General features: G+C 41.8%; 1 protein-coding gene across 1 annotated transcript; it reads left to right on the forward strand.

Moving 5' to 3' along the window:
- The first annotated feature begins 18 nt into the window (after window positions 1-18).
- Window positions 19-9,125, forward strand: CDC26 (cell division cycle 26). Its single transcript, XM_036261297.1, has 4 exons — window positions 19-226; window positions 1,882-1,987; window positions 2,471-2,592; window positions 8,693-9,125. The coding sequence occupies exons 3-4, from the start codon at window positions 2,512-2,514 to the stop codon at window positions 8,867-8,869; spliced, it is 258 nt and encodes an 85-aa protein (XP_036117190.1). The 5' UTR covers window positions 19-226; window positions 1,882-1,987; window positions 2,471-2,511; the 3' UTR covers window positions 8,870-9,125.
- Window positions 9,126-11,971: the final 2,846 nt, after the last annotated feature.

Genomic DNA, 11,971 nt, shown 5'->3' on the forward strand with positions numbered 1-11,971 from the left:
TCCGGGGCTGCGTGGAGCACGATGGGAATCGTAGTCGGAAAGAAGGGAAGATTGTGGCTACGACTCGAGGTGTGACACTTAGAGCCTTCGAGAGATGTGCGCGAAGGTCGAGGTTCTGCGAGGAGACAGTCTCCGGGCAGTCTGGGAAGTGTAGTCCAGCTGGCTTAGCAGAAGATTCTTGGTGGGCGCTGGGGTTCCGGGAAGGGGCTGAGCAGGCTGGAAAGAGGTGAGTCGCGCGGCTTCGGGCTGAACTCCGGAGCAAATCGAGGGCTTCCGGGGCCGTTCCTCCCGGCTCCCTGGGTCCTCCTGTATTGGGGGAGGGGGGCATGTTGCCATGGAAACCCTTGCCCAGGACCGGTGAATGTTCCTTTGGAGCTGCAACAGGCGAGCTGTCCTCCCTATCTGGAAGTTCTCTCCTAGGGGCTCCCTTTGAGCTGGGTGAAATTGGGCAGCAGCCAGAAATTAAGCTCGAAGAGCCCTCTGGCGCCAAAGTGAAAAGAAAACCCGGCGGAGGAGCCACGGGCCTACTTTTGTTGTTGTCTTCAGCCAGGTCTTTGTATCAGATTCAGAGTGAGATGATGGATGTGAGGCGTCAGGTACATGCAAACAACGCTGCATGGTCATGTGTCCCGCTGGGAGCTGGGGCATGAGAGATAAGAAAGAGATGGTTTTTTTTCCCCTCGTCGGGGGTAGAGATGCTCAAAATGTTGGTGTTTCCCACCCCCGCCACAAGGACAGTTACAATAATAATGGCTGTTATTTATTGAGAGTTTACTAAATAAGCTATATTCCAGGAATGTAGTCTGCAATACGTCACTCAGTCCATACGATAACAGTGCCGGTGTGGAAATTAAGATCTAGTGAAAGATGAAGCTTATTGTTCAAGATAAGCAGTGGATGGTATTAGAACCTCTACTCTCTGCCCTTTTCCCTCCGGAGCAGCGCTTTTACCCATTACCCTATACTGCTCCCTAGTGGCAAGATTTTCGCAGTTTGCAGAAAAGTGAAAATGCAAAACGCTGTTTTTCTTGTACTTCTTCCGGAGCTTTGGCTTCCTCTACCATTTATCTACATTAGAATCAAGGTAGTATCTGATTTAGTACAAAGTAATTGGAAATGTGACATGCTAGTATTTTGTGTTGATAATATCACCTCTATCCCAACTTTCATGAGAGGGAGAAGGAACCATTTCTTCTTTTGTATACTTCACAGTCCCTAGCGACATCCTAGACACTTGTAATAATAGTTTATATCTATAAATAAAGGAGCGTTCACTTACTCATTCTCATTTAATCCTCACCATGTAATCTATGTATAATTTTTACGGAGGCTTACATTTATTAATCAAACTGAACAGCTTTGACTTCATCTGTAAAATAGAGGTAATTTTGCCAGCATCACAGAGATTTTGTGTCAAAATAAAAGTGTAAAGAATGAGAATGGAAAAGCATAGCCCAGTGCTGAAGGAACATTTATTTCACTTTATTTGGATCTCTGGTTTATTCAACAAAACATTTACTGCCTGATTATTATAGATATGCACTACTGGATGCTGTGCAAAAGAGAAAGATGATGCCATCAATAGATTTTAAACTCTGTGGGGAGTCTTATTTTTCTCCAAAATATTTTGTTAACATAGCATTACCTTGGTTTTGACTTGAGCCCCTTTGTGTCCTTGTTCTCTCTGCCTAGAATGCCCTTAATCCTTCTCTGTCTGCCTTTCACAAGTCAATCATCTCCTCCAGGAAGTCCTCCATGTTCCTTGTCCACTTCACACTTAACCCAGAGTGGTGTGGGCCTGTGTGATGCCATTGCATTATCCTCATCAACATTTTTAGTACATTATGCAGTTTTCTGTTTATGTGTTTGTTTTCTCCACAGATTGCGACTGTGCCTTTTAACTCTGCAGCTGGAACACAAGAATTGTTTGTTTGATGAGTGATCTATTTAGGATCTTTTTAGATCCTGAGGATAACCCTGTGAATTGGTGAGTTAGAGGGAGTTTTCAAGAGATTTAGTAAACTGATTTTAGTATTCATGAGTGATCACAGATCACTCACAATTCTCATGTAGAGTTGATCAAATGTAGTGGCTTGTATACTCTCCCACCAATGCTACTGGAATAAGATGTGATATTTTAACATTATTCTCTTAGCTAGAAAATGTCTTTGAATGTGATTGGAGCATGAGATTAAAGTGAGTGTTGCCTAGAATTCTCTTTTATAGGCAGCTTGCTATTTTAAGTTCATGAAGAAAGAGTTTTTTGGAATTACAGAGTTGTGGATCTCCATCATGTAATAAAAGTAATGTTCAGATACCTAAAGAGTTAGAAGTCTACATATGAGTCCAGATGAGTCTTTTCCACCACCATTCATACATGCTATAAGCATGTATGCTTACAAATTGATCTTATATTGGCAGCTGAGATTTATCCCCTTCAATTTTTCCTCCTCTCTGCATTTTTTAACAGCTAATAGTTCACTGGGTCTGGCCTTTAGTGTTGATTTCAGTATGTTGAGACGAAAACCAACCCGCCTGGAGCTGAAGCTTGACGACATTGAAGAGTTTGAAAGCATTCGAAAGGACTTGGAGGTAAGAGTACAACTTTCAAACCCTTAGAAATATTTGAAACATAACTCTTAACTTTTGAACTCTAGACTCTCATATCAACAGCTTATTTGGATGCTTTACAGGCATCTCCAATTTAATGTATTAGTTTCCTGTGGCTGCTGTAACAAATAACCACAAACTTGTGATTTAAGGCAACAGAAATTTATTTTTTCACAGTTCTGGAGGCCAGAAATCGGAAATTCGTCTCACTGGGCGAAATCAATGTGTCAGCAGGACCACGCTCCCCCCAGAGGCTCTAGGGGAGAATCTGTTCCTGACTCTTCCAGTTTCTGGTGGTCACTGGCATTGCTTGACCTGTGACTGCATCATTCATATCTCTGCTTCCATGATCACACTGCTTTCTCCTCTTCTGTCTGTGAAATGTCTTTGTCCTCTTAAAAGGATACATGTGATAGCACGTAGGGCCTACTCAGATAATCCACGATAATGCCCTCATCTTAAGATCCTTAATTTAATCACTTCTGCAGATATCCTTTTTCCATATAAGACAACATTTACAGATTCCTGGGGTTAGGGCCTGATAGCTTTGGGGTTCATTATTCATCCCACTACACTTAACATGTTAAAACAAAAACTCGTGATTTCTTCCTCAAGCCAGTTTCACCTCTGTGTTCCCCATCTCAGTATCTGTGCATTTGCTCAAGCCAGAACCCTAGAAGTTACTCTTGAGTTCTCCCTTTCCCTCACCTTTTATATGCAATCTGTCCATAAACCCTTTCATTTACCTCTAGAATATTTCTAGAACCTATCTATACTTTTTCATCTCTACTGTCACAACTCTAGTCCAAATAGCCATCATCTCTTTCTATATACTTTCAGTAGCATCCCAGGTGGTCTTTCTGCTTCCATTTTTGTCTCTTCAATCCATTCTCCATCAGGTATCTGGAATAATCTTAAAAAATGTTAAGATCATGTCATTCCATTGCTTAAAACTCTTCAGTGGTTTGCTGCACTGAAAATAAAATCTCAATTCCTTATGGCCTATAAGATTATATATGTTCTGGCCCCTCTCAGGTTTCACTTCCTGCCACGTGTTGCCTTGCCCTCTGTACCCCAGACACATTTGCTTTCGTTCATTTCCTTGAACATGCATAACTATTTATCACTCGTGGCCTTTGCATATATTATTTCCCCCTCTTGAGTGCACCCCTTTCTGCACATCTCTGTTTGAATGTCACTTTCCTTAGTCTGTGAAGCTTCTTCTGACCCTGTCCAACTTAGGTGTGTCATTCTATCCATGCTGGTTCCATCTCATTAGGGTCTCCCAGAGCACTTTATTCCTTGATTTTGTAACATTTGTTATAATTTACAATGATTTGTTTATCATAAAAGTATTTACATTAGGAACCTTGATTGTAGAAATCATGTCTGTCTTTTTCACTGTTGAGTTCTCAGGATCTAGTACATAGTTGGAGTTCAATGTGTGTGTGTGTGTGTGTGTGTTTTTTAAATCCTCACCTGAGGATATTTTTCTATTTATCTTCAGATAGAGTGGGAGGGAGGGAGAGGGAGAGAGAGAGAAACATCGATGTGAGAAGGACACATAGACTGGTTGCCTCCCACACTACCCCGACCAGGGCTGGGGACAAACTGCAACCGAGGCATGTGCCCTTGGCCGGAGTCAAACCCAAGACTCAATTGGTCTGCGGGCGACGCTCTACCGCTGAGCGAAACCGGCCAGGTCTCAAAATGTATTTTTAAGTGTAGCCTTACCCCATAGTATTAGATGTGCACTAATGACTTAAATTCTTCAGTGGCCATCAGAATAAAGTCCAAATTCCTTAGGCTGGTATATAGTGCCCTTGCTCATCTCGGCTTTATCTCTCACTGCTGAGTTATCTTTAACTTTACTCTCAGTGCCTATGCACACTGTTTCCATTACCTGAAATGCCCTTTGCCTTTCTCTGCCAAGCTAACTCCTACTCATCTTTTGACTTATCTCCTTCCAGAAGTCTTTCTTGACTGCCTACCCAAGCTGGGTTAGGTTCAACCTCTTTCTCCTGTGCTGACCTCTCTCTTAGTTACTATCACTGTCATAATTATCTGTTTTTCTGTATCCCTCTGCTGGGCTATGTGCTCCTAGAAGGCAGGAATGAGTATATGTATCTAGACCCAATGGAAGTGCTCAATATAAGTCTGTTTTCATTTACTGCCCTAGTAGGTATTCTGTACTGTATGGCAGAAAACATCGCATCATTTTTTTTGTTAATCTTCACCCAAGGATATTTTTTCCATTGATTTTTTTAGAGAGAGCGGAAGGGAAGGGGGGTGGGGCAGAGATAGAGAAACATCAATATGAGAGACACACATTGATTGGTTGCCTCCCACATGCACCCCAACCGGGGCCAGGGATCGAACCTGCAGCTCAGGTCCATGCCTGTGACTGGAAATCAAACCTGCACACCAAACCCCAGCGCTCCAACCACTGAGCCACAGTGGCCAGGGCAAAAACATCACATCTTGTACATATCCATGAACATGATGGCTTTACTATGTATTTTTTAGTGGTTTTTTTAGAGAGAGAGGAAGGGAGAGAGAAATAGAAACATCGATGTGAGAGAGAAACATTGGCCACCTCCTGCACACCCCCTACTGGGGATTGAGCTCACAACCTGGGCTTATGCCCTGACCAGAAACCGAACTGGGACCTCTCATTCTATTGGAGGACACTCAGTCCATTGAACCACACCAGCTGGGCATATGCTTCTTTTTTTTTAACACCTAAAAATTTATTTTCTGGGTACTAGATTACATTAAGGTAGTATTGGTAATTGTGTTAGGGGTGATAATGGTGTGGTAGTTATTCTAATCATCAGTGTGTTTGTTCTCAAATACTTTTTCTGACTTTGCCCTTCTCTGATCTGTTACCACAGGGGGCTCAGCTCCCAGCCTGTTTATAATTCTTATTAAGATGGATGGATAGCTTGGATTTCTTTTCCCTCTTCCTCATCCCAGAGGCTTTAGTTTCTCTAAGCTATAAAGTGCTAGTTTTCTGAACTTTGACTCTGCAGTGTCAGCTCACTGCTGAGTTAGTCTTTCTGCTAAAGGCAGTACCTAGTGGCTTTGACCTGTTTTAGAGCAACTTAGGTGGGGAGGATAGTTTTGTCTTGAACCAAAGTGAAACCAGAAGAAAACTGGTATTTCATTTGTTACTGAAATTAGTTTGATTACATTTTGATGACTCTGAATTCTGAAATAGTCAGCAATTGTTTGAGGTGGGAAGCTCTTTAAATGAATTCATCCCATTTGGATAGTCTCAGAGTTTCTCATGACTTATAAAATGATAGCATCCTTTGTTTTGTAGAGCTGTGGTCATGAAGTTATTTAGGGAGAACTTTCTAATGTTTCTTAATGGGAGTGGAGACTAGAGAGTAACTCAGGGAAATCATATAGGTATAGGGTGGGCAAAAGTAGGCTTACAGTTATTCGTACGGAAAATAATACAATAATTAATAAATAATAATATAAGAATAAATTCTCACCTGGCCTGTGTGGCTTAGTGGTTGAGCGTTGACCAAGAGGTTGCCAGTTCAATTCCTGGTCAGGGCACATGCCTGGGTTGTGGGCCCAATCCTCAGTTGGGGGCATGTAGGAGGCGGCCAATCAATGTTTCTATTTCTCCCTCCCTCTCTCAAATCAATAAAGAAAAAATATTTTTTTAAAAAGAAAAAACTAGCCCTGGCCAGTTTGGCCCAGCGGTTAGAGCATCAGCCTGCAGACGAGAAAGCCCTGGGTTCAGTTCCCATTAGGGGCATCTACCTTGGTTGCAGTTTGTCCCTGGCCCTGGTTGGAGTCGTGTGGGTGGTGACCAGTCGATGTGTCTCTCTCACATCGATGTCTCTCTCTCTTCCCCCCTCTATCCCTCTCACTCTATCTGAAGATAAATGCAAAAAAAAATGTCCTCGAGTGACAATTAAAAAAAAAAAAGAGGTTCAGCAGTAAGTGGGGAGGTATGGGAGCAATTCCAGTGATTAGAGTAGTCGAGCCATTCTTCTGGTAAGGAAGTCTAGATAAAATGTGTTCATTCTCTCAAAGCAAGTCATCATCTGTTTTCTTGGTTATGTAGTGGTAGTTAAGGGATTTCTTTTTTCATATGGTCAAATTGAGACATAGATTTTGTGAATTCTGCAGTCACTTGTGATTTAAGAACCAAACCTTTCCTCAGAAAATAAAATGAAACCCCAAATCTTTTGATAAGATGGCACAAAATCTTCTATTTCTGTGTTATATTTAACCTTATGATGTCAGTCAAACTGTTCGTTTCTGGTGGTTATTTTACCAGTCACTTTATTTTTCCATCTATATTCTTGAATAATACATTTACTGAAACACCCTTTTCTCCCCCTTTTCTGACAGCTCTGATCTTTATAATTGCAACTTCCTGCTCTGAACCTTCGCTCCTCACTCCTCACCTCTTCTTGGTGTCTTTGGCAGTGTGGGCTTTCCTCTGTCATAGTTTAGATTACCCTACGTTGTCATCATCTAGTCACCTGTTTCCTCAGTAGAGTGTGATATCCTGGAGGGTATGCGTTATATCTTTTTTTTTTTTTTTAATCTTTCTCAATTCCTTACCTGAGGACATTTTTTTCCATTTATCTTCAGATAGAGTGGGAGGGATGGAGGGCGGTGGCAGGAGAGAGAGAGAAACATCAATGCGAGAGAGAGACATCTATTGGCTGCCTCCTGCACGACCCCGAACAGAGCTGGGGACCAACCAAACTGCAACCGAGGTAACGTGTCCTTGACCGGAATCAAACCCACGACTCTTTGGTCCGCAGGCTGACGCCCTAACTGCTGAGCCAAACTGGCCAGGGCTGGGTTATATCTTTTATCATTATACAGTAGTCCTCCCTTATCTGCAGGGTATATGTTCCAAGAACCCCACTGGATGTCTGAAACCGGGAATAGTACTGAATCCTATATGTACATGTTTTTTCCTATATATACATGCCTGTGATAAAGTTTAATTTCTAAATTAGGCACAGTAAGAGATTGACAACGATAACTAATAATAAAGTAGGACAATTACAGCAATATACTGTAGTAAAAGTTATGTGAATGTGGTCTCTCAAAATACCTTATTGTATTGTACTCACTCTTATGATGATGATGTGAAATGATGCAGTGACTACATGATGAGATGAGGTGAGGGGAATGACGTAGGCAATGTGACATAGCGTTAGATCACTATAAGGGTGACTTGAACATGTGCATGGAGATACTGCAGTAGTCCTTCTGGTAATTGAGACAGCTATTAAGTGACCAACGGCAGGTAGCATTTACAGGGTGGAGATGCTGGACAAAGGGATTATTCATGTTCTAGATCAGCATGCATTTTAATTTTCTTCCTTTATTGATTTTTTAGAGAGGAAGGGAGAGAGATAGATAGAAACATCAATGAGAGAGAACATCCATTGGCTGCCTCCTGCCTGTCCCCCACTGGGTATTTGGCCCACAACCTGGGCATGTGCCCTGACCGGGAATCGAACTAGCAACCTCTTCGTGCATGGGTCGATGCTCTACCACTGAGCCACACTGGCCGGCTCAGCATGCATTTTATTTTTAAATAAAATTTTTTCTTTATTTATTTTAGAGAGAGAGGAAGGGCGAGGGAGACAGAAACATCGATGAGAGAGAACATCGATTGGCTGCCTCCTGCACGCCCCCCACTGGGGATTGGCCTGCAGCCTGGGCATGTGCCCTGATTGGGAATCTAACCAGCGACTTCTTGGGGCATGGGTTGATGCTCAGCTACTGAGCCACACCAGCGAGGCTCAGCATGCATTTTAAAACTAATAAATTATTTCTGGGATTTCACATTTAATGTTTTTGGACCTTGGTTGACCATGGGTAACTGAAACCTCAAAAAGCAAAACCGAGGGTAAGGGGAGACTGCTGTACCCACCTTGTATTCCGAACTAGCCAAACCTAGGATTTCAGTTTATTGTTCTATAGACCCTATCTCTATCCTTTACCCTATGCCAAGTACACGGTGGGTGCCAAATAAATGTTTGCTAATGGAAAGAATATTGTCTTAATCCTAAAACTTTTATACTTTCAGACCCGTAAGAAACAAAAGGAAGATGTGGATGTTGTAGGAGGCAGTGATGGAGAAGGTGCCATAGGGCTCAGTGCTGATCCCAAGAACCGGGAACAGATGATTAATGATCGAATTGGTTATAAGCCTCAAGCCAAGCCCAACAGTCGTTCATCTCAATTTGGAAGTTTTGAATTTTAGAGGTGGATTATCTTGCTTGCCAGAGCCCAGGAATGGTGTAAAATGATGGCAGAAGTACAAACAAGGTTTAGGGAATTGAGTGCTTGTAGTCAAGCAGAATGTTTTACCTCCTGCAGAGAGAAGTACTTCTGCATAAATTTACTGATGCTTGACTTTCACTCTAAGCTGAAATCAAACTCTAGTTTGTCTCTGGAAAATTTGACTCAATAAAACTTGTCTGAGTTTTAATTTAAAAAATAAATATATTTTTGGAAAAGTATGAGACATCCTTAATGAAGTGGAGCAGCTCTGTTAACCTCCAGACTAAAAGGTAAATACTACAGAGGTGACATTTTTCCCATATTTATTAAAAGACCCTAAGCACAAAACACTTCGTTCATCCTTGTCACTGACTTTCATTTAACTCATTCAGCAAGTATTTATTGAGTGCCCACTATGTACCAGGTGCCATTCTAGGCACTAACATCGCTGAACAAAATCAACAAAGACCCCTGTCCTTGTGGAGAGTAGATTGAGTGATTTTGTGTTAATCTGATCTCCCATTCTGAACTTGTTCCTCTGGACCCCCTAAATCCCTTGGCAGTAATGAGGCTTAGTGGAAAATTCTTCCTTCCCAAACTAAGCACATACACTTAGCAAACTGAGTTCATCTCATGCGGTTTTCCTTTGGATCAGGCTTCACACATACTGAGCACAGGAACAGAGCAGGGGTTGAATATTCCATCTCCTGGGGCTTCACATGAAGCCTAGGGAATCAGCTGGTGAGGCAAAGCAGACCTCATGAAGGCTTTCCTAACCACTCTGTGTGTCGAGTTCTGCTCTTCTGCTCATAAGGAGTTCATTTTCTATTCCACTTATTTGATCATATAGCAAGGGTTAAGATGGACTCTGGGAACCAGGTTGGCCGTGGACTTATTGTTGGTTAAAGCTGAGTAGTGGGTGCAGAGGGGTTCACAAGAAGATTCTTTCTACTTTTGTGTTTTTGGACAGTTTCTCTAAAAGGATTAAAAACCATGGATTGTGAAGTATCTTTAGCTGAAATTCCAGCACAGTCTCTTTCTTGCTGTTATCTGGAGCCAATGGTTTAAATTTTGTGAGCCTTTGTCTTCTTGTCAATATGATGGAGATAATATGTCTAAAAGGACAACTGTAGAAATTGAAATAGTGAAATGAGCTTAGCCCCATGACTGGTCTGTAATATGCACTGGATTAATAACTATCATTGTTGCTATTATTACCTTTTTAGTATCATTTTGTGAGTTCCTTGCAGTAAGTACTGTAACTTGAGTTGCATATTCATTCTATCTAGTTTAGTTCCAAGCTCATATAACAATAACAAATATTTATTGAGCTCCTCCAAGGTGCTAGGCATTTTCTAGGAACTCGTGATACAGCAGTGAATAAAGTAGACAAAAAGTAAAATCCCTGTCCTTACAGAGATTATATTTTGGTGGGAGTTGACAGGGAATAAATAATAAAAATACATATATACTTACTTTGGTTTGGATGCCTATTAGTGTTGGGGCTTTGTACATATTGCTCCTAATTCAAATAGGTATATCATTGCCTTTTTATAATTAAGAAAATGAAGGCTTAGGGATTATTATTATTATTTTTTTTTTAGTATTTTTTCTTTATTAATTTTAGAGAGGAAGGAAGAGGGGAGACAGAAACATCGATAAGAGAGAACATCGATTGGCCGCCTCCTGCATGCTCCCCACTGGGGATCAGGCCCACAATCTAGGCATGTGCCCTGACCGGGAATTAAGCCAGTGACCCTTCAATGCATGGGCTAACATTCAACCACTGAGCCACACCTGCTGGGCAAGGCTTAGGGATTAGCAATTATTAAAAGAACTTGCTGAAGTTTACATTTCTAGTAAGTTGTGGAGCCAGGATCCAAACCCAGGTACACTTGACTCCACAGTCCATGCTCATGATACAACACTATGGAAAAGACTATAAGTGGTGCTGAATGACAAGATGGTCATCTGGGGGCCAGTAGGAAGGGCAAATAGCACCAGCATTCTGCATTACTAAAGAGCTTATTTCAAGGCTCAGCAGTCAAGTTCCTAGGGGCCCAATTTAGGGCCTCTTGCCAGACAGTATAAATATAGGGATGGGATTATGATACAAGTTAGCTTTTATTTTATTTTATTTTTTTCGATATTTTGTTCAAATAGAGTGGGAGGGATGGAGAGAGAGAGAGAAACATCGATGTGAAAGGAACACATTGAGTGGTTGCCACCCACACAACCCAACAAGGGTCGGGGACAAACTGCAACCAAGTTACATGCCCTTAGCAGGAACCAAACCTGGGTCTCTCCAGACTGCAGGCCCAACGCTCTAACTGCTGGGCCAAACCGGCCAGGGCCAAGTTAGCTTTTAAATTCAGGTATACCAAGGAGTGTGCAGCTTCATGAAGACTCTCCTGTACAAAAGTTCACATAGATCTTCTGTCATAGATTAGCTTGTCATTTAAAGGACAGTAGGAGGAGAACAATATGAAAACAAAGGGACCATGCTACCTAAAGACTGACCTCTTAAAAACCTATGGTAATGGCCAAGACTCTATGTGCATAATGAAGAGACCACATCTGATATCACTGGGTAAAAAGACACGCACAGAATCACAAAATCAAAATATTTATTTTTGTTCTTTTGTACATGACACTGTTAAAACATTCCTACTATAGCAGTACTGCTCTCCAGGAGCTTACAATCTAAACAGTCAACATTAATTATGGACCCAGTGATTAAGGCATTATATCAAATGCAGACTTTGTATCTCTAGATGTATTTTCTGAAAGAAGCAGCTGGAAAGGGCAGGGTCAAAATTAAATTACATGAAAGTTTCCCCCCTGCCCCCTCCCCTTCCAGCTCCTACCCCTAGTTTAGAACTCAAGATCAGGGCCCCACAGCCTGAAAGGGAATTCCAGACAACCCTACTATAGAAGTGGTGAAGAAACCTTAATCTCTAATTCCCTGGTGGACACAGGATTCTGTTTGTGGGCATTGAGGAGATGAGTGTTCCTCCAGCAGACTGGAGAGAGCAACTAAGATTTTGTAATTGCAAATGATGCCAGGTAGCCCTTTACCCAA

Source organism: Molossus molossus, unplaced genomic scaffold (assembly GCF_014108415.1).
Source record: "Molossus molossus isolate mMolMol1 unplaced genomic scaffold, mMolMol1.p scaffold_m16_p_14, whole genome shotgun sequence".
Classification (NCBI taxonomy): Eukaryota; Metazoa; Chordata; class Mammalia; order Chiroptera; family Molossidae; genus Molossus; species Molossus molossus.

Bases quoted from the DNA above. Each gene is read 5' to 3' on its own strand.
- CDC26 (XM_036261297.1), top strand. From the start codon at position 2,512: ATGTTGAGACGAAAACCAACCCGCCTGGAGCTGAAGCTTGACGACATT. The intron at 2,593-8,692 runs GTAAGAGTACAA...TTATACTTTCAG, and splicing joins GCATTCGAAAGGACTTGGAG to ACCCGTAAGAAACAAAAGGA.